General features: G+C 47.0%; 1 protein-coding gene across 1 annotated transcript in view; it reads right to left on the minus strand.

The window, feature by feature from the left end:
• LOC100626015 (nodal modulator 1) overlaps positions 1 to 21,434 on the minus strand; it is a 61,035-nt gene extending 39,601 nt beyond the window's left edge. The window contains exons 1-11 of the mRNA XM_021086558.1: positions 21,121 to 21,434; positions 17,603 to 17,692; positions 15,167 to 15,212; positions 13,084 to 13,184; positions 12,293 to 12,399; positions 10,151 to 10,223; positions 6,907 to 7,059; positions 5,970 to 6,107; positions 5,300 to 5,389; positions 2,291 to 2,396; positions 1,953 to 2,103 (exon numbers count right to left, since the gene is read on the minus strand). Of these exons, the coding sequence (XP_020942217.1) occupies positions 1,953 to 2,103; positions 2,291 to 2,396; positions 5,300 to 5,389; positions 5,970 to 6,107; positions 6,907 to 7,059; positions 10,151 to 10,223; positions 12,293 to 12,399; positions 13,084 to 13,184; positions 15,167 to 15,212; positions 17,603 to 17,692; positions 21,121 to 21,285 (1,220 nt within the window). The 5' untranslated portion in view covers positions 21,286 to 21,434. The remainder of the gene's footprint in view (positions 1 to 1,952; positions 2,104 to 2,290; positions 2,397 to 5,299; positions 5,390 to 5,969; positions 6,108 to 6,906; positions 7,060 to 10,150; positions 10,224 to 12,292; positions 12,400 to 13,083; positions 13,185 to 15,166; positions 15,213 to 17,602; positions 17,693 to 21,120) is intronic.

Genomic DNA, 23,396 nt, shown 5'->3' on the forward strand with positions numbered 1-23,396 from the left:
AAAACCCCCGCCCCGGGTTCTCCTGAGGCCACCCCTCGAAGCCTGACATTCTATTTCCGGCTGCTGATCCAGTTCACCTGCTCTTACACAGCTGAGGCTCTGGTGGCCACCTGTGGCCAAACTGTCATTTGCAAGCACCCGGTGGAGAGCGCCACCTAGTGGCCTCAGACCCCTGTGGCCGAACCTCGAGCCTCATCCCTCACCGGCTCCTCTCCCTGTCGGGGACATCCTGCTTCTCAGACGGGGACCGCAGAGACAGTTTTCCCACCTGTCCTTGACGTTTGCAGCAAACAGACCCTCGCCAACTCTGTTTTCAGGCCTCCTGCGCCCTCATCTTATTCTCGGCAGGCCTCCCCCACCCAGGGCCACAAGAGAGTCCCACTGAAGACAAAAATCTGACCGTATCACCTCCCTGCTCACACCCCCTCACTGGCCCCTTGACTTTTCTCCCTGGTGGAGAAAGCCCCATCTTGCAAGAGGCCCCCTGAGATCTGTCCCTTTATCTGCTCAGCACTTGATGCTCCAATAACACCAAGGGCTGTGCTGCCCGGAGACGCCCCCCTCTCCATGCAGTCCCTGCTACTGTTCAGTGACTGTTTAGTGAGCACTTACTGCTGTCTCAGAGATGCTAGCCCCCGTCCATGTGACACACAGGTAAGAGAAAGATCCAAACGCTCACTCTAAGGCTGGGGTTCTCTGCACCAGACACTCTACATGATAAAACTCTAAGAAATCAACCGCGGTACATATACACAATGGAATACTACTCAGCCATAAAAAAATGAAGTAATGCCACTGGTAGCAACATGGATGCCACTAGAGATTCTCATACAACGTGAAATAAGTCAGAAAGAGAAAGACAAAAACCGTATGATCTCACTTATATGTGGAATCTAAAATACGGCACAGATGAACCTATCTGCAGAACAGAAAGACTCACAGACACAGAGCACAGACCTGTGGTTGCCAAGCGGGAGGGGAAGGGAGTGGGATGGATGGGAGTCTGGGGTTGGTGGATGCAAACTATCATATTTAGAATGGATAAGCAATGGGGTCACACTGTATCCAGTCTCTCATGACGGAACATGATGGAGATAATAATATAAGAAAGGGAATGTGTGTATATATATACATATACACATGTATACATACACATATATATACACATATACATACACATATACATACACATATATATACACATATACATACACATATATACATATACATACACATATATACATATATATACACATACATATGTACATATACATATATATACATACATATATACACACACATATACATATATACACATATATACACATATATATACATACATATATATACACTCATATATATACATACATATATACGCACATATATATATACTATGACTGGGTCACTTTGCTGTATAGCAAAAATTGGCACAACAGTGTAAATCAACTATACTCTAATAAAAAATTAAAAAAAAAAAGATTTCATGACAATGACCCTAAGCATTCTACAGCAAACTTTCTCAACCAATGAGAAAACTGCCTTCTGATTAACCCGAGGAAGGCCCCACAGATGTGAAGGTAGACACATCAGATGGGTTTTTTTTTTGGCTGTGCCTGTGACATGTGGAAGTTCCCAGGCCAGGGATGGAGCCTGTGCCACAGCAGTGACAATGCCAGATCCTTAACCCAGTGAGCCGCCAGGGAACTCCTAGATCTCTTTGTAACTTAAACCCATTTTAACTGTGAAGCAAGATAATTTTCTTGAAGCATCCAACAGTCAAGCATCTTTAGGTTACAACATTGAGCACTCATCTTTCTCCAAAAGCCAGCCTGAGTTCCTCCACAGGTGGCTAAGCCTGGACGCAGATCCTTGGCGGAAACACAGGGTCAGAAGGAAGGTGGTTCTGCCCTCCGCTGGCAAACCGGCCTGTCCAGACCCAAGCGGCACCTTACCCCGTGGCAATGATGTCAGCCAGCTGTGGCGTGTTGGGCGCGATTTTGATGGTGACGGTTTCAAAGTAGAGGTGCTCCTTCTGGGCGTGGATGGTGTACGTCCCCGTTGTTATGTTCTCCAGACGGAAAGAGCCATCGGCTTTTGTTCTGACTGTAAAACAAAAACACATCGACAGACGATGAGCCCCAAACAACCGCGTATCCCTCATGTACATGAGGACACCTGAGACCAAAAGCTGGCGTGTTTCCACAGAGGCCTTCAAATTGTGTTTCCTTCCCACTTCTCTGCAATCAAAATCTCGCCTGGCAACCTGGCCGGGGCCACCGCGTCTGCCCACCTTTGATTTGGTTGTTGAGGGTGACCACCGCGTCCGGAACACCCTCTCCTTCGGGGCCATTCAGGACCCTGCCGGTGACGGAGAATCCCATGACGTGGAACACAGGCTGGAGGGGAAAGAACAGGAGGAAGGGTCTCAGGGGCGTGAGCCCCACCCAGGAGCCCCCCTTGTGCTACTCACGCCACCGCTCAGCGCCTGCACCCATGATGACCTCTCCCGGTCCCCTGTGCCAGCTCGGCTCCTTCCCCACTGGCAGGACCTTCCCATGTCTGTCTTCCTTTTTTTTTTTCTTTTCTTTTTTTTTAATTAATTAATTTATTTGATGGCCACATCCATGGCACAGGGAAGTTCCTGGGCCAGACAGCAATCCAAGCCACAGCTGCAACCACATCGGATCCTTTAACCCACGGCACTGGGCCAGGGATTGAACCCGCACTTCCCCAGCCACTCGGGCCACTGCAGTCGGATTCTTAACCCACTGTGCCCCAGTGGGAATGCCTGTCTTCTTTCTTACATTCCCAACACATTGGTATTTGTCAAATCACTGAATAAAAAAGATCTAGAGACCAACTTCCCTAGTTCAAAAGCACTGAGCCAGACCTGTGAGAGCCTCCCACCCTTGCCCCCTCCTCCTCCTCCCCTCCAGAGCCCCCCATTCCTGTGGGCCAGGCCACCCTCCAGTTTCCCAAGGCAGGACCCCAGTATCACCCTGCACGCCCTGCTCACTCTACCAGTGCCAGTCAGTCCCATGGATTCCACTTGGCTCTGCAAAGTCTCCCAGGCCCGTCCCCATCTTCCCATCACCGGAAATCAAGTCCTTACTAACTCCGCCTACATCCCCACGCAAGCCCCGCTGCTGCGTGTCCTCCGCCAGGTTTAGGCATCTGCGCCTCTCTCCTTATGTGGCCACGGCTTGGCTCTCTGCACACGCTGGACTGCAGCCACCCTGATCTTGGGCTCCTGCATCACCTTCCCCATGCGGGGCTTTGCCACCAGCTGCTCCCTCTGCTTGGGTCTCCTCCCACGCCACTCCTCCTCGTCCTTCAGGTTCAACAGTCACCACCTCAGAGCCACTCTCCCTGACGACTCACTCTCGAGAGCCAGGGAAAGAGTCCCTGATCACGACCAAATGCAAGGTCCGCTCCAGTCCATCACTATCCATCACACCAACCCAGAGGCTTCATCCAAAACCTTCCCAACACTCAGCACATCCCTGTTCGATTTCTTACAGTTTGTCTACCTCCTACTAGAAAGTGAGCTCCATGAAGACAGTGACCTTTTCTGTATGAGTCACCTGGTACACAGTCGGCACTCAATAAATACCTTCTAAATGAATGGATGGATACATGCATGTGTATATGCAACAGTATCTGAGAGAGCTTTCAAATAAATGAAATGCCTTCCTTTTTGGTCAGGTAGCTCTTCTTGATCCTTCGAAAAAGACATGGTTTACCCACTTATTAAATCATATATTCGCTCAACAACCACTTTTATTAGGCACCTACCATGTGCCCGGCATTAAATCATGTGTTAGGAATACAATAGGGAAAAAGACTCCATGGATCCTGATCTCATATAGCTACAGGCTGCTCCCTGAAATGCCACTCGTGTCTGTTTAAAACCTTGTACTTGGTTGTGATCAGGGAATGTCGTTCCCCGCTCACCTGCCCCCATCCTTCTCTGCAAGTCCCTTGAAGCATCAAGGACTTGACCTTCACCCTTCTACCCTCGGCTCCAGCCAACACTGGAAATGCTTTCTTAGAAGGCAGTCAGAACCCCACTGAGCACGGGACCTAACAGCTGGCTCCCACCAGTGTAAGCTACTTTAATGCAGTTCTTTCTAATGTAACATTAAAAGAAAACGATTAAAAACTAATTTCTTCAATAACTCTAACACTGGGCGGTCCATTTATGAAAGACTGCTCTTTCCTTCTGGGATTTTCTCTATCTAGCAAATTTCCTACAGTAACCATTTTCTACGTCTGTAATTAAAGAACAGAAATGCAATGAGAAACACACCATCTATTTTAGGGTCTAGAGAATGCATCGGGCCACCTGTCACCCCACCCATCACTTCATCTATCATCATACCATGGTCCAAGCTCTGTCAGCTCTCACCTAGTCCACTGCCACCACTCTAAACTGGCCCTTCGCATCCACCCTGACCTCTGCAGACTCTTCTCAACATGGCAACAAGAGGGAGCAAGCTTCCCTTCTGCAGAACCTTTCAGGGGCTCCAGATGCCACCCACAATGGCCCTGCACAATCTTCCCCATCAGCTCACTCATCCTCCCTCCTCTTCCTCCCTCCCTCCGTCCCTCCCTCCAGCCCAGCTTCCCTGCCTGCTTTGGGGTCTCCCAAACCTTCCAGGTGCACTCCTGCCTCAGGACCTTTGCACTTGTCATTCCCTGTGTTAAACCCTCTTCCCACACACAGAAGTGCAGTCCACTGCCTCGTCCCCTTCAGGTTGTTACTCAAATGTCACCCTCACTGCGAGGACTTTCCAAGAACAACCTGTAAGACCTCAAGCCCTATCTTAACCTTGAAACCATATAATCTCGTTTCTTGCTTTATGGCTCTAAAGAACGTAACACCTTCTAATATACATTCTAATTTACTTATTTCTAAGTGTATTGTCTCTTTCTGCCATTAGAACATGAATTCCACCAAAAAAGGAAGTTTTGCCTCTTTTAGTCACCGCTATCTTCCCATCGCCACCTGAAATACAAGTCACCGACACTTAGTAAATCTATTTCATTGAATGAAGTAGATCTAACTAGGGCTCTAATTCTCTAAGATAAAGACATTATGTGAAAGAGGAGAAGGACCTAGTGGATCTCAGAATCAAGTGGAAGAGAACACAAGATTCTGGGTTTTTTTCCAACAACACTTCCAGATAAATATTGGGTTGTCTTTTTTGTTGTTTGTTTTTTTAAACACATTTGCAACACCTGTGCCCAGGGATGGGCACTCCAATACCTGTCCCTGCAGAAAGCAGGGAGGTCTTACCTCGATTTTCAGGCTGTCATGCTCCACTGTAAAGTCAAGTCTGGAAGGAGCAACGTCAAATGTGATCCTCTCCCCTCTATAGAACGGAATCTGCAAGGAAGAGTCTGTTAATTACCAAGAGCCAATAACATGATTCAGCCATCAATATCAACATTCGATCCACCAGCCCACAAATGACCAGGGGTTCAAAGCAGGCAAAGAGATACTATTAATCATAACTCGTCCAGATTTAAAAGAGAAAGGTTTGGGAGCTCCCCTTGTGGCTCAGTGGTAACGAATCTGACCGGTATCCATGAGGATGTGGGTTCGATCCCTGATCTTACTCAGTGGGTTAAGGATCCAGCATTGCCATGAGCTGTGGTATAGGCTGCAGAAGCAGCTCAGATCTGTGGTGTAGGCCAGCAGCTGCAGCTCCAATTTGACCCCTAGCCTGGGAACGTCCACATGCTGCATGCGCAACCCTAAAAAGCAGAAAAAAAAAAGAGAGACGGAGAAAGGCTTGCACTTTTTGCAGCTGTCACTGAGGGGACAGACTCCCATCTTACGTAACTGCTAAATAAAATGCTCTTGGAACCTCAGGCCAACCATCCAGTCTCTTGATACCCAAATGGCACTGACTCTTCCTATGTCACAAGAGTCCCAAACATAAACAGAAGTCTGCTTCACTCACCACAGTGTAGCCCCCATTTGGCAAGGAGTAGAAAGAAAAGGAACCATCTTCCTTGGAGACCACGTGGCACAAATACACCAGACTCTCATCTTGGGGTTGGAACCCGGGTACAGGGGAGATGTTGCAGCCCAGGACATCCTGGTCAGGAGGAAAAAGCTAAAATGACTTGCTTTTCCATTTACACGTTCTGATTATCATCAAAAAGACACATGATAAAAAAATGTGTAAGTTTTATTCACAAAATGTGTATGTCTGAAACCTAGGACCTAGCAGAGATAAAATCTTTACATTCAGGTTAAAAAGTTAAAAATGGCACAGTCTTCTTGGGGAAAAAAAAAACACCTGACTGTCCTCCCCTCCAGCGGGTCACCATTCTCCAGGAAAGAAGCTGGAGGAGCCCAAATTCATGCAGTTGGTCAGAGGCAGAGCTGGGATTTGTCTGATCCTGGGTCTGTTTGATTTCAAAGCCTGTGCAATTCGCCACCAAATTCCACTGCCTCCCAGTGTAGACATTCAATTTCTTTTGAGTCAACAGGGAGACACAAGGTTCTTAAATGCTGAGTCTATAAATCAACCTTGATCTGTATCTTTCTTTTCTATTTCATTTTTTATTAAAATAGAGTTAATTTACAACGTTATGCTAATTGCTGCTGCACAGCAAAATTATACATTCTATTATCTTCCATCGTGGTCTATCCCAAGAGACTGGATATAATTCCCTGTGCTACACGGCAGGGCCTCCTCACTTATTCATTCTAAATGTCATAGTTTGCATCCACTAACCCCAAACTCCCAGTCCCCCCCCCCGGCCCCCGCCACCCTCAGCAACCACAAGTCTGCTCTCTGTGTGGACCTGCGTCTTAAACTGTGACTCGTAGCCTGTGATCCCCCAGCCCCCAGCCACAATCGCTCTTGCTGCTCACTCTTCCTTGCTTACCTCTTTGCTTACTGAAGACGAGAAGAGAAGAAACTTCACGCCTTTCATGGGCTCCCCATCACTGCGGACAGAGCCAGACACGTTGTAGCCAGCGACGATGAGGGGCCCGGCGGCATTGGCATTGGAGTTGGTCACGCGCACGGTGGTGCTCGCCTGGAAAAGAAGGTTTTAACCTTCAAGAGAATGAACGCTCGTGACTCATTTAGCACCACGAGGACAAGCTGATGCTAAAACACTAACGAGGAGGAAAGCAACATAGAAAACTGCAGGTGTAGTACAATTACGACTCCTTTTTATGTACACCATGAAGTGGAGGGAAATGTGGCCAACGGAGACGAGGGTGATTTTCTCTAGATGGTGACATTGTACTTCTTTTCCACCTTCCACGTCTTCCATTTCCACTTCACGCTCTTCCGTTTGTCCCTTTTTTTTTTTTAGGGCCACACCCACAGCATATGGAAGTTCCCACGTTAGGGGTTGAATTGGAGCTACAGCTGCTGGTCTATACCACAGCACACAGGATCCAAGCCATATCTGCGACCTACACCACAGCTCATGGCAACACCAGACCCTTAACCCACTGAGCAAGGCCAGGGATAGAACCTGCATCCTCATGGATCCTAGTCAGGTTCATTAGCTGCTGAGCCACGAAGGGAACTCCTCCAATTTTTTTTTTAAAGAATATGCTGTATTTTTCCCCATGTTTCACGGTATGTATTACCTAGTTTTAAACTCTTTGTTAAAGTACAATCCATATGGAGAAGAATGCAGTCTCGGTGTCCAGCCGTGACTGTTCCAAACACACCACACATGCAGCACCAGACACAGAACAGGACCAGCACACGGAAGCCCCGCTCATGTTCATTTCCAGTCACTGCCCCCGCAAAGGACAACCACGACCCTTTTAACAGCCTCCTTTACTTTAACGCACAATTTTACATGAATATACTCAAATTCCTATACGTATCCAGTTAACAAACAATACGAACCTTAAAACATTTTCAATTTACAATGCGTAAGGGAGTTCCCATCGTGGCACAGGAGGTTAAGAACCCAACTAGTATCCATGGGGATGAAGGTTTGATCCCTGGCCTCTCTCAGTGGGTTAAGGATCCAGTGTTGCCACATGCTGTGGTGTAGGCCACAGACGTGGCTTGGATCTAGTGTTGCTGTGGCTATGGCATAGGCTGATGGCTGCAGTTTCAATTAAAACCCCTAGCATGGAAACTTCCGTATGCTGTAGGTGAAGCCATAAAAAGAAAAAAGATTATCATGTATAAACTATTGATTTTTTTTTTTTTTTTTTGGCTTTTTCTTAGGGCTGCACCCATTGCATATGGAAGTTCCCAGGCTAGGGTCCAATCGGAGCTCCAGCTGTTGCCTACACCACAGCCACAGCAACAAGGGATCCAAGCCACATCTGTGACCTACACCACAGATCACGGCAACGCTGGATCCCTAACACACTGAGTGAGGCCAGGGATCAAACTTGCAACCTCATGGTTCCTAGTTGGATTCATTTCCGCTGTGCCACAATGGGAACTCCTAAGCTATTGAATTTTAAATGAAACTTTTTTTTTCTTTCATTTTTGGCCATGGCATGCAACAGTTTGAAGCAGCTCCCAGTTCCCAGACCAGGACTGAACACAGACCCATGCAGTCAAAAGTGCCAATCCTAACCAGTAGAACACAAGGGAACACCCTAAATGAAACTTTTGTTGTTGTTGTTGTTGTCTTTTTGCCTTTTCTAGGGCTGCTTCCTGCCGCACATGGAGGTTCCTAGGCTAGGGGTCTAATCGGAGCTGTAGCCGCTGGCCTATGCCACAGCCACAGCAACTCAGGATCCGAGCTGCGCCTGTGACCTACACCACGGCTCACAGCAACGCTGGATCCTTAACCCACGGAGCAAGGCCAGGGATTGAACCCGCAACCTCATGGTTCCTAGTCGGACTCGTTAACCACTGAGCCACGGTGGGAACTCCTCCCAAATGAAACATTTTTAAACATGGCCCCAGAAGAGAAAAATCTTGAAAACCAGATCAGAAACAGTATACAGACACATCTAGGTGAAAACTGTATCACCAATTTTAAGTGCATAAAACTGAAAGAGTGAAAACTGAAATGCTGATTCTGATGCTCTAGCAAGAATGAGACACACCCTCAAAACTCATATAAAAACAGGTCAAAATGTCCTTTTTAAGTCTTATTTCCATTTGTTTCTTCAGTTATTACAGAACCCCAGTATATCTCTTCCCTTTTTGATCATTTTGTATAAACTATTTCAGTCAAACAAAAAGATATAAGGATATATTACACTAAAGAACATCTCTACAGGCGCCAACCAGCTAAATAAAAGAGAAGAAACACAATTCTAGACCCTTACAGACCCCCCCCCCCGGTCCTCCCTCCCCCTACAGACCTCAGTATCAGCATGAATCTGCTGGCTGCTGTTCTCATGCATGTCTTTGTAATTCTTCTAGAGGCAAGTGTACTGTAAGGGGTATTATCATAAGGGTTTTCAATCACTATATAAATGGTATCTTATTTCCTTATCCTTCAACAACGTGCCTTTTTCCTTCGACTTTATGTTTTTAAGTAGAGTCACGTTGACCTGTATAACTCTGGTTCATTCATTATTGCTGACGTACAGAATTCTATTGTGTGATGAAACCACAATCCATTCTGCTCTTAACAGACACTTACTTGGGTTGTTTACAAATACCCCGCAATTACAAATGAAATAGACATTCTTAAGCATTCTCCTTGGGCACATGTACAAGGGTTTCTAGACTGTTAAGTATATTTATAGACTGTTGTTACAGACTGAAAAAAGAACAAGAAAATCATCTCCTCAGGTCCTTCTGGTGTTGATTTAGCTTAAAATAGCTAGCGTTAATAACAGACCTAGTTCACAGCAGGAAGACAATATTGTCACCTAAAACTGAAACCGACATAAGCAACAGCTGCTCTGGTGAAGGAGTTTCACTGTATAAAAACTGGAGTTCCCCTGTGGCACAGCTGGGTAAGGATCCAGGGTTGTCACCACAGTGGCCTGGGTTGCTGCTGTGGTGCAGGTTCAATCCCTGGCCCAGGAACTTCCACATGCCTCGGGCACAACCCCCCCCCCAAAAGTACCTTCAGATTCATCAGCAACACTGTTATTATCTTTCCATCTATCTACTTCTAGGAAAGAACATAAACTCATTTAATGCACGGAATTGAAAAAAAAAAAAAAAATACTTACCTCTTTCAAAGCCCAGGTTGGATGAGTTGCAAGGATTTCATAATCTCCGGGAAGAACTTTAAAAAATGCAAACCTAAGAAATACAAAATACCACTTCACTTTCTCCGAACAACCCGAGTAGCTCTAATTTTAGGACAGGAAGCACAAGGAGATAATCTCTGAATTACCACACACTGGCCCTTAGCACAATTCAACCCTTTGCTGTACAAATCCTCATCAGAGAGCACTTATTGGGCGCTGGCTGTGTGCAAGGAGAGGGTTCCACGTGCTGACAGGAAGGAAGGCTGATGCCTCCCTCGAGCCCAGGGATTTCTGGCCTAAAAACCAGCCCCTGTGGTCTGGGAGGGATCGGTCACAGTCACAGAATATTCAAGTCTGTGCTGACGGAGGAAGAGGCATGAACAGGCCAGGAAAAGGGACATGTCCGAGGAGGGGAAGTGGGAAGGGAGGTAAAGAACAGCGGATGCAGGAGTTCGTGTCACAGCTCAGCAGTAACAAACCCATGAGGACTCAGGATCGATCCCTGGCCTCCATTCAGTGGATTAAAGATCTGGCGTTGCTGCGAGCAGTGGTAGAGGTCACAGACGAGGCTCCGATCTGTTGCTCTGTGGCTGTGGTACAGGTTGGCGGCTGCAGCTCCAACTCCACCCCTAGCCTGGGAACTTCCACATGCTGTGAGTGTGGCCCTAAAAAAAAAAAAGAAAGAAAGAAAAGAAAAAGAACAGCGGACGGACCCGACGGGCTGAGACAGGCAAAGCTGACGGGAAGGGTTGGGGAGGGCAGATGGGGACGAGCTTGACTCCTATCCTGAAGAGTTTATTAAGATCTCTTATCAGAAACAAATAAAGCCAATCTGGGCTCTTGCGCAAAACAACGATGATGAAACCAGAAGGCTGTGAAGACAATTCTGAGGGCTGAGGGGCAAACAGAGACCAGAGTGGGAAGCGCTGAGGTGGGAAACGCTCCCTCCAGGATCCCGGCAGGAGGGGGCCGGTTCCTGTGACATGAACTCTCAAACTCTCAATTTCTTCTTCGGGGGTGGCATTTTATCACATCAAACACTGCCGGTCATAACTGGACAGGGCTTGGAAACTGCTGCTGCAACAGAGTGGGCGCTGCCACTGGGTTTTGCTCTAGATAAGAGTCAGCCTCTACTTCCCGTGCACATCATTCCAGCTCTGCGGGTTACGAGTTAGTGCACAGAGAGAGATTCGGAAAAGTTTAGGTCACTCTTCCTAACAAGGTCTGCAGCAAACGACGGAGGGACTAGGGAAAATGCAAGCTCCACGTTCCTCTGCAGACCAGGGGTGGAGGCGGGAAGGCATCCATCAGTACTTTGCAATAGTGGAAAATCATGTCAACGACCATCATTCACAACCTGGATACATACTGACAGACTCACTACGAACTTCTGTTCTGCAGTCTGGTCAGATTTCTGCAGCGACGCAGTCAGCAGTGATTTGCCGCCTTTCAAAATAATCTGTTGGAACTATTGTGATATTAATCTCGGCACCTCTATTAACATGGACAACTCAACGATATAAATCCATTAAATAAATACTTTAAATGTGACTCCACAAGGTTAATCAGTCATCAGCTCCAACTGCAAAATGACTGTGATGCCAGTGATAAAATAATTTTGAAAAAGCATAACTGAGCTAATCTGTATTGAGCTAAGTTATTCAGCACATAGTCGATGCCAGACAATTTGAAACAATATTATAGTGTCATCTTCTCAGTAGCCTTAGATTCCATGATTATCATCATTTATAAACGAGGAAACCAAGGCACAGAGATGGTAAGTAGTTTGCCCCGGGGCAGACAGCTAGCAAATGGGGCAACGAGAATCAAACCCAGGCTGTTGGGCTCCAGAGCCAGGCCCAGCCATGAAACGAAGGCCTGCTGTGTGGCAGGACCTGTAGCCAGTGCTTTATTTATCTCACGTTTAATCATCCCATCAAGGTTAGAAGTCATGGGTCAAATGACCTCCATGTTAGAGATGAAGAATTTGAGGCCCAGAGGGGCGGGAACCTGTCTGAAGTTAAGGGGCTGACTCGGGATGTGACCCCATGTCTCCCTAAATCCAAAGCTCCCCCCACCTCGCATCTGGGTGCAGGGCAGGGTGGCTCACGCGTGACTCACTTTCCGCCAGGCTGCGTGACGGTGGACTGGATCTTCGCGTCGGTGCCTGTGCTTCTCAGGGACACCTGAACCCCTGCGGGCCCCAGGGGCTGCCCCTTGCTGAGAACCTGGCATGAGAAGGAGGAGGAGGTGAGCGGTCGCTGAGCAGCAAGGTTCTCCTCCCAACCACACCATCCATCCTGCACCTGTTCCCCGCATGGGGCCCGTAACCTTCCTGGGGTCAAGGGTCCTTGGAAGAGACGGCAGAGATCACGGATACCCTTCCTAGGGCGGCTCGGGGACAAGGACAGGGAACAGCAGCAGTGAAATGACAGGTTGTTTCACTGACTCTAAGACACCATCAATGCAAGATGCACGATAATTTTACAAACCACTGAGGAAGAATAATACCCATGATCCCCACCTCTCCCAAGAAACCCACAAAGAAAGCCAGGACCAAGGGCCCTCACTCTCAGGGGAAATGGACAGAACAAAACCCCTGTGAAGAAAGGGCAGGCAAGGAAACAGGCACGTGTCAACCACGGTGCTGACGCAGGGAACGGAAAACTCCCGAGACCCTCTCTCTAAAAGGCCATGCTGGAATTTACACTTGGACGGGGGGGGGGGGGGACCCGCAACCTAAACCTGACCGCCCAAAACACCCACTACCTTTTCACATAATTCCATCAAGCTTCCAGACCCTCCTGAAGCTGATCTGTGGGCTTCAAGCCCCCACATTAAAAAGTTTTGCTTTTTCACAGGTAAGAGAAGACTCAGTACATAGCACAGAGCAGACATGACAAATGCCCAACCTTTCCGTTCACTGAGAAGCCCGTGAACACGAAGTTGATGTCCCCACCCTTCGTGCAGATGTCGCTGACACCATCCACGTAGAGCTCCACGGTGGTCGGCTCTGGGCAGTGAAAGAGGGAGGGAACGGGTACAGGACGTTAGAGCAAGCAGAGTTCTGGCTGCTCTTGTTCTAAGATGAAAGCGTCCTGCTAAAAGACATTTTACTGGTTAACTCTCATTTGATTCATTTCTGAGCCACTCACACGGCTCCGGATCCGAAGGCCCAAGGAAGTATGAAGGGAAAAGTCTCCCTCCCACCCTGACCTTCTGGACATCTGCTTCCCTCCCCAGAGGGAACAGGGTTTAGAGTAAGATAGCATATGGAAGTTCCCATATCAAATTGGAGCTACCACTGCCAGCCTACTCCACAGCCACAGCCACTCAGTATTCGAGCTGCATCTGTGACCTACACCACAGCTCATGGAAATGCTGGATCCTTAACCCACTGAGCAAGGCCAGGGATCGAACCTGCATCCTCATGGATACTAGTCTGATTAGCTTCCGCTGTGCCGCAACGGGAATTCCCAAGATACACTTTTACAACAGTCTTGCAGCCAAGTTGTACCTGAGCCCCCATGGAAAATTCAGTTAGGACCAAAGAGTTCAGCTACTGAACACTCGCCACAGACCAGGCACTGAGCTAAGGGCATTTCATCCTCACGGTGATCTCAGAGGTAGGTAGTAACACATCTGCAGCTAATTGAGGGGTGAACTGAGGCACAGAAAGGTTAAAGGATCTCCTAAAAATCACAGAGCTCGTAAGGGACAGAGCTCAAGCCCAACCCCAAAATTCTGGTTCCATATCCATTTCCTAACCAAGTCCATGAGTTCAGCCTCATAACGCCAGGATCATAAACTCCAACATCTATAGTAACCAGGTGGGTTAGGAGTCAGCACATGGGCCAGGTGGGGACTGTGGCAAATGGAAAAAGGGGTCACTGCTACTCAGCTTCTGCCAACTGCTGCCCCATGACCCAGTGCTGTCCGAGCTCAAGAAAAACTGGAAATCTGGATTTTATGTGCCATGTCCTGATTTTTCAATAATAGCAACTAATTTAAGTTTTAAAAAAAAAACCGAAAAGTTCATAATAGGAGATAAAGTTGAGCTTTTAAAAGGTTAGGAAGGGCGCGTGGCTCAGTGGTTAAAAAACCCAACTAGATTCATGTGGATGCGGGTTCGATCCCTGGCCTCGCTCAGTGGGTAAGGATTCAGTGTTGCACTGAGTTGTGGTGTAGGTCGAAGATGTGGCTCGCATCCCTCGTTGCTGTGGCTGTGGTGTAGGCTGGCAGCTGTAGCTCTGATTCGACCCCTAGCCTGGGAACTTCCATATGCCATGGGTGTGGGCCTAAAATAAAATAAAATAAAAGATTAGGAAGAGGTGTTTCTGTTGTGGCTCAGCAGTAACAAATTCAACTAGTACCCATGAGGATGTAAGTTCAATCCCTGGCCTCGTTCAGTGGGTTAAGGATCCGCATTGCTGCAGCTGTGGCATAGGTCAAGCTGAGGCTCGGATTCCATCCCTGGCCCAGGGAACCTCCATGTGCCACGGGTGCGGCCAATGGAAAAAAAAAAAAAAAAAAAAAAAAAAATGAGCGAAGCAGATCTGGATTTTTATGTCAAATCTCACAATGTGTAATGTTGCTATTAATTCACTAAAAAATTTTCTGAAAGAAACAAAAACTCAGAGAGCTAAGAAAAAAAGCCATCCTGGGACAGGAACAAAGTCCCTGCTCCCGATCTCTGTATTCATCAAGTTCTGCTGGTGCTTAATGAATGAAACCGAAAGAGGAGAGTTTTCTGAGAGGTACAGGAAAAGATGCCTATTTTAAGAAACAAGGCGGAAAACCTTAAGGTGGGTCTAAGGCAAATCCCATCTCCTCTAAAGTAACAAAGGGGTTTAAAAAAAAAAAAAAAAAACCCTCTTCCACACTAGAAATAAATCTTTAATATTTTACCAGTCTATGCACTCTGTCGAGTTAAATTAATATTCAGCATATACCCTAATCCTTCACAGAACATACCTCGTTTATTTGTTAACTTACCAAAACTCCACCCTAGGGGAGGCTCAATCTTCAGAATGAAATCTCCCTACAAGGGGAAAAAAAAAAAAATCTATGTCAAGGATTAAGAACTGAGGACACTTCAACTAGTTTAATCTAGTTTAGGGCTCTCATGTAACCTAGACTATTCACACCTGAAATGGAATTCCAAGCATAAACTTTGTGCTTTAAGAAAATGTAATGGGCTCTTGATTCCCTCCAGGTGTGGCGAGCTCACCTTCAGAGCTCCCGTTTCACCCATCAGAGAGATACAAAGACACGCTATTCGGCCACTCACTGTCTTTTGCTCTCCATCAATCAATTAATCCAGTCTCCTGTTAACCCCTCATATGCCTATGGTTGCCAGGGTCAGCATGTATCTTCAGGAACTACTGTCATTTCCTAAAAATATATTTTACTCATATACCCTTGAACAAAGTGCTCCCTGAGAATGTTTTAATAGTTAAAAAAAAAAAAAACAGATTTCAATACCAATACCAATCAGTCTACCTCTAGAAATCCATCTTATGTTTTGTACATAAAGAGGTGAGATGGAAAGATGTAAGTTCAAGCATAGTTACTGCTGTGTTCTTAGTAATAATAATTTTAAAAACTGGGAAAAGCCTTTGTGTCCATAGAGAAATTGGGAATAAATTAGTTGGGCCTGCCTCTGACATGTGTGCAGCCACTAAAAGGAAATCAGAAGGTCCACACATTTTGAGAGTGTGCCAAGACACCACTGTAGGGAAAAAAAAAAAATCACAGTGCAGACAATGCCTAGTGTTTCGGTCCATTTGTTTTTTTGGTTTTGTTTTTGTTTTATTTGTTCATTTGTTTTTGCTTTTTTGGGCCACACCCACAGCATACGGAGGTTCTCAGGCTAGGGGTCGAATCAGATGTACAGCTGCCGGCCTCCACCACAGCCATAGCAACTCGGGATCGGAGCTGCATCTTCGACCTACACCACAGCTCACGGCAACACCAGATCCTTAACCCACTGAGAGAGGTCAGGGATCAAACCCGCTCCTCGTGGCTGCGAGTCAGAGTCGTTTCTGCTGCACAACGATGGGAACCCCCTTGAATTTTTTAAATCAAAAGCAAAACTATGTCATGTATTAACTACTTTGGCAACTTCTTGGGAGTCTACATTTCCAAATAAAATGTTGAAATGTGAGGAGAATGGGAGGTGGGAGCACAGATACGGATGCCCATCTACGTGCACATGTATTTGTGTGTGTACGTGTATTGTATGTGTGTACATGCATGTATGTTCATGGATATCTGTACAGCCCTAAATATAGAGAAAGCCATCTGCCGGAATACACTGAAACTTTTATCAAAGGTTATCGCTGCATAGGGAAGGAGGTGTGGGGGATAAAAGATAAAATTCTTCATACACTTCTAAAAACTTTGATTTTTTTCCCCCCACAAAGCTTATACATTCACATATTACTCATATCATTCTTTTCTTTTTATCTTATTTTATTTATTTATTTATTTATTTTTTTTTTGGTCTTTTTTGCTATTTCTTTGGGCCGCTCCCGCGGCATATGGAGGTTCCCAGGCTAGGGGTCGAATCGGAGCTGTAGCCACTGGCCTACGCCAGAGCCACAGCAACGCGGGATCCGAGCCTCGTCTGCAACCTACACCACAGCTCACAGCAACGCCGGATCGTTAACCCACTGTGCAAGGGCAGGGACTGAACCCGCAACCTCATGGTTCCTAGTCGGATTCGTTAACCACTGCGCCACAACGGGAACTCCTCTTTTCTTTTTAAATGTTTTAAATTTTAATTTTTTTCTTCTTACAGCTGCAGCACATGGAAGTTCCCAGGCTAGGGGATGAATTGGAGCTGCAGCTGCCAGACTATACGCCACAGCTACAGCAATGCTGGATCCGAGCTGCATCTGTGACCTGAGCTTCAGTGTGCAGTAATGCCAGATCCTTAACCCCCTGAGCAAGGCCAGGGATTGAACCTGCATGCTCACGGACTCTATGTAGAATTCTTAACCCACGAAGCCACAATAGGAACTCCTTTTATCATTCTTTTTACCAATATTTAAGCTGCTTGCAAGTCAATGGTTCTGTTAAATCTGTTCTCAGCCTCGGCACTGCTGCCACTGGCCTGTCCCGTGCAGCATGACAGGATGTGTAGTTCCCTTCCTGGCCTCTGCTCACCGGAGCCCTCTCCCTGCCTCCCCATTGTAACAACCAAAACGGTCTCTTGAAGACATTGAGACTCCCTGTATTAGATCAAACCAGTTCATATGCTGCCTCCCCTAGAATGTGGCCAGAACGGCCATCTTCCACTTACAATCGACAGAAGAGAGGGGAACCTGCTCACGTGGGGAAGCGCACACACGTGAGCAGTCAACACAGCCCGGCAGGTCACAGAGACCAGCTCCCATCATAAAAGACTAAAGCCCTCCCTGCACTTACCTTATCATACAAGGGGATCATAAAGTAACCATTGTTAGGGGCACAGTCTGTCTGGTATTTCAAAGTCCCATGCTTGGTGTACAGCTTTATCTAGAAAGGAAGGAAAGAGAAGTCATGATGTCACCGTTGGGCATGAGCACACACAAGGCACCTGAAGGCCTCCAGTCAAAATGCCTCTGCTGAGGACCTAGCAAACGGAGCTGTTAACACTGAGCCTTACCGACGGAGGGAAGTAAGACAAGGTATCCCCAGAATTATGCGATCTGATATTTTCTGTTTAGAAACTACCCCAAAAGTCAGGTTTATCTTTTCTTTTTCTTTCTTTTTTTTTTTTTTTTCATTTTTTTTTGCTTTTTAGGGCTGCACCCGCGGCACATGGAAGTTCTAGGCTAGGGGTCGAATCGGAACTACAGCTGCCAGCCTACACCACAGCCACAGCAACAGGAGATCCAAGCTGCATCTGTGACCTACACCACAGCTCACAGCAACCAGATCCTTAACCCACTGGCGAGGCCAGGATCGAACCTGTATCCTCATGGACACTAGTCGGGTTCATTTCTGCTGTGCCACAACGGGTCCAAAGTCATATTTTTCAATGCTTTTCAGTTTATTTTAGTGGCTGTCTCTATGTTGTTTCTGAGTCTTAAATTTTCAGATTTTGCTCTTAGTAAGGGGCCTGTTAAAAATACCAATCCCAAGTCCCATTTCTGTTTCTAAACAAGGTCCGGGGTGAAGGCCAGGGATCTGTATTAACTCCCAAAGAGTCCCAATACTTGGAGTAACTTTTTTTTGGGCAATACCCACAGTAGAAGGAAGTTCCCAGGCCAGGGACTGAACTTGTGCCACAGGAGCAACCTGAGCCACTGCAGTGACAACATCAGATCCTTAACCACTAGGCTACCAGGGAACTCCCTGGAAACTTTTCATGTTAATAATCTATAACTATAACAGAGAAATCACAGAATCAGGTCACACCAGCTAAGAAAATGTATAAAGCAGCAAATTCACAATGCCCACACTTAGAAAAAAAAACGGAGGGAAATTACGCGTAGATTGCAGGCTCCCTGTAGGCAGTGACCATGGCTCCAGGTGCCTGGGCCAGTGTCTTATTTAGACAGGCAGTGAATAAATATTCACTCACAAGCCTTAGAGATATTCAGGTACATGCACTTAAAGCAGAGATTGAAGATCGCCCTGGTCAGAAGGGCCAGGGAAGTACGTCAGCATGCATTTTTCTTGAGTAGCAATTTTAGATAGATTGCTACTTTAGCCAAACCAAGTCTTGCAACCCCAAAGATCAGCTGGTTTGCCGAAGAAACCAGAGAGGCGGTTTTTAATGTGAAATCTCCTGACTATTAAAGTATCAGCAATGAATATAGTTTTCTTTTTTAGGGATTTCTGTCTGCTCTCTTCACCGACATGCTATACCCCAACCGGGCATATGCACAGGCAGGGGCTCACTCAGTTACTGACTAAACAAACGTGAAGGAAAAACACCCAGAAGGGAAGCAAGCTGGAGAAGAAAAAAAATCAAGCGTCACTACACCACAGAAAATACAATCAAGAAATACCTAATATGCACTGCTCTCATAACGCACAGCTCAGGACCCAGGATGGCAACATATATCACATCTGTGCACAGCCTGAGTTCATAATCAGAAATTAAGAACGAATGAGTGGGAGTTCCCATTGTGGCTCAGAGGTAACAAATCCAACGAGTATCCTGGAGGACGTGGGTTGGATCCCTGGCTCATTCATGGGTTAAGGATCTGGTGTTGCCGTGAGCTATGATGTAGGTCAAAGATGCGGCTCAGATCCTGAGTTGCTGTGGCTGTGGTGTAGGCTGGCAGCCACAGCTCCGATTTGACCCCTAGCCTGGGAACTTCCATATGCCACGGGTGGAGCCCTAAAAAAAAAGAAAAAGAATTATGAGTGTTCCAGACCATCTGGACAGGCAGCCCTAGGGCTCAAGGAACACATTTCCTACTAGGTCACAAAACCTGCCTTCTGCTCTCAAGGTCACTACTAGTGTTTGGGCTGGGAGTACCCCAGCTGCCTTCACTTTCCTCCTGTGCCCCAGGAAACTACAAGTTGCAAAACCTTTCTAGGCAGCTTCTGAAATACCCTATGCCCACAATCCAGGACATGGCAATGGGCATCCGGGAGCCCTGCCACTGCCAGTGGGTAGACTCATTAAACACCTGACTTCTTAAGACCAAAAACAGTGGAGAAGCCACAGATAAAAGGGCTTGAAGGTGATGACTGACTAACTTCTTTGGGAAATATATGATGCTAGATTCTGCTGCCTCTCTCCCAACACCATGGTATAGGAACAAAAAATGGGACTGGGGGCAAGGCCAAGTCAAAGAGCTAGAGGGGTGTGGGATCTACTTCCTACCCCTCCCCCGGCCCTCAGTCACCTGCTTGGTAGAACACACTGGTCCGACCCTTCCCCACAGCACCGGGGCAGCTCAATGTGCTTTCAGAGAGCGGGCCTCTTCGGTCTTAAACCCCACTCCCTTCTCTTGGGCATCTCCTGGCCTCTTCCTTTTTTCTTTCTCAAATTCCCTTCTTCTGCCCCAGGTTCAGGCCCCTCCTGAAACAGAAGCCAGCCCTCCTTCAGGTCCCTTCTCATCTGCCTCCATCTATTCCCTTCCTCTTCACAAAGCTTTCTGGGTTCTAATTCCACTGGGCTAATAATCATGGAGCTTTTCAACCTAATAAATAGACTTTGACACAAATCTCTAGTGTGATTTCCATAACTGCTCAGTAAGGAAATGAGGGCAGCTGACAACTCTCCATTTTCAGAGGAAAACAGATCCCACGGGGGAAACTAAAGAGATTAAAAACACAGTTTCTCAGCCCAGAGATGCAGATAGAGACCTACTGGGTCATGATCTCTGGGATGGGAATCCATGCGCTTTAAAAGCTTCCCAGGGGGTTGGAACTTTGGCAGGACTGTGTTGTGGGGATAAGACTCTAGGCTCTGGAATATAGGTTTCAGGAAATCCGAATCTCAGGGAGTCTGGGTTCAGGGGGGTTAAGGGTCTGGGGTATAGGTTCTAGGGGATCTGGAGTCTGGGCTCCGAGGAGATCTGGGTCTTGCTGAGACTGGATTTTAAGAGATCTGGGGCCTGGATTCTGGGGATCTGGAGTTCGGGTGTTGAGAATCTAGGGTCTTGATTTCGAGGCTGCTTTAGTTTTGCGTGACCTGATACAAGTTATGAACCACCATCATCTTCATCAAAAATGTCCCTCAAACCCACGCGCACAGACCTTCAGGGCTTCGCCCCCGCCCCCACTCTGGAGCGGATCTCAAGATAAGAACCTCCACTTTAGCGCGAAAGGAGAGAAGATAGTGAAGAACCTTGGAAAGAGGCGCATCTAAAGAAAGAACTCAGAATGGGGGGCTGGTAGCAACCGCCTGGCCTCAGAGGCGAGGCCACCGCAGCTCAGAGAGGTTAAGCGATTGGCCCCGGGTCACACAGCGAGCTCCGGGCCACGGCGCGGGCGCTCACCTCGATGAGCGAGTAGTTGATTTCCACGTCCGACTTGACGAAGCCCCCGCAGCCCACCACGATGTCCTCGGAGCCGCGCGCCGGCCCCACGCAGCTCAGCAGCACCATCACGGTGGCGGCCACCACCACCGGCCCAGGCGGCCGCACGCCCCGGCAACCCCCCATAGCCCGGCAGATCCACCGCAGGCCTCGCGGTCCCGCCCCTTACAACGCACGCTGCCCACCGCTTCCTCCTCCGCGGACTCCTGACAGCCCAGTACCCGCCCCGCCACCGCCGCGCGTGCGCAATCCGATCCCACGCCCACGCCCCCAGGAAAGAGAACTACAGCGCATGCTCCGCAACAAAAGGCGATCATTTGTGCCCTCTGAAGGCTGGAGGACTCCGCGCGTTGTCTGGCAGGTGCAATCGCAAGGTGTGTGTGCAGGCATAAAGTACAAAGTTGAATCCTACTTTGGAATTCAGTAGCACTGAAACTAGAAAGAATAAGAGACTGTTAACCAAAGTATCCAACAAGTTTCCTAAATCCTTTTGGCCCATAAATTTCCAAGCGATGTATCATCTCAAACCCCTTTTAGGAATTTGTGTAAATTGGTACATTTTTCCATGATAAATGACCGACTAGGATGGGTTTTTTTTTTAAGAAAAACAAAGATCATTTAAGTTCAGCATACTATTTTAAAAGGTACTTAAATTTTATTTAATCTCAGTTCTAGTAACATTTGTATAGATACAAATTTTGAGGGCCCCCCCCGGGGGGGGTGCATGCAATTTGAATTACTCTGAATTAGCTGATACACGACTTGTCTGAAAATAAGTTCAAAAATCAGCATGTTGTTTTTTTGTCCCAAGACTGAATGTATACCATAATGTAGATGAATTAAACCGTAAGTCACCACATCAAAAGATCAAAAAAAAAATGCTCTCCTGACCTTTGAAATTTGAAATTCTTCCATTTCAACTCCTTAAAAAAAAGAAAATGTTTTATTTTGATAGTTCTTATACTTTGTTTCTAAAGGATGAGGTAAGAGAGAAGATTTCTCACTGGAATTTGCCATTGTGGCCAAGAGTTAAGCAACATACAACAGTGAATCACAATGATTTTAAACTACACAATGGTCAAAACCTTCACAGCGGCTACATGGCATGAAACATCTACTGAGAATCTCAACCATGAGCACATCTGCTTTCTGTTTCTCACTCTGTATTCTCACTCCAAACACAGTGAGACTCAACTGTTCAATCATAAAGAGAAGCCTTTAAATAATTGTTTTAGGAGTTCCTGTTGTGGCTCAGCGGGTCGGGAACCCGACATAGTGTCCACGAGGGTGCAGGTCTGATCCTTGGCCTTGCTCAGTGGGTTGGGGATCCAGCATTGCACTGTAGGTCACAGATGCTGCTTGGATCTGACGTTGCTGTGGCTGTGGTATAGACCTCAGCTGTGGCTTCAATTCGACCCCTAGCTGGGAACTTCTATATGCCACAGGTGTGGCCATAAAAAAAATAGTAATAATTGTTCTATTTTTTGAGGTTCATTACTTATAATTACAATTAATACAGATCCCCTTTATCTAACATAAATCCCTGGTTTGTCTTAGCAAGTCATCAGGGAGTTGAAAGCCATCAATTAGAAAATGTTGGCATATGGAATCGTCTTATCTTACGGAATGGGCAAATGAGGCCGAGAGAGGGAAAGAAACTTGCCTAGGGCTCTGCACGCAGCCATGTACTATTCAGAGAGCTGGACAGTAGGCTTTAGGATGCCTGAGTTCTGTTCCTGGCTCACCTGATTTCCTCTGTGTTCTTCCTGCCTTCCTGACCATTCCCCCTCAAACTTTCGCCATTCCCCTCAAGTTTGTCTTTTTTTTTTTTTTTTTTTTTTTTTTTTTTTTTTTTTTTGTCTTTTTACGGCCCTATGCATGGCATATGGAGGTTCCCAGGCTAGGGGTCAAATCAGAGCTGTAGCTGCCAGCCTACGCCACAGTCACAGGAACGCGGGATCTGAGCCGAGCCTGTGACCTAAACCACAGACCCTTAACCCACTGAGCAAGGCCAGGGATCAAATCTGCATCCTCGTGGATGCTAGTCAGATTCGTTTCTGCTGAGCCACAACAGGAGCTCCTCAAGCTCCTGATGTTTACAAAGGAATAAACATCAGGACCATGGCAGTGCTGATTGGAGTGAGGGTTGTAGGAAGAGGGGGCTCAAGCCTCCCCATAATTTCCATCAGCCGCCACCAAAACCACCTCAAAGAAGCGGACGCTATCGGAATGTAAAC

Source organism: Sus scrofa, chromosome 3, assembly GCF_000003025.6.
Source record: "Sus scrofa isolate TJ Tabasco breed Duroc chromosome 3, Sscrofa11.1, whole genome shotgun sequence".
NCBI lineage: Eukaryota > Metazoa > Chordata > Mammalia > Artiodactyla > Suidae > Sus > Sus scrofa.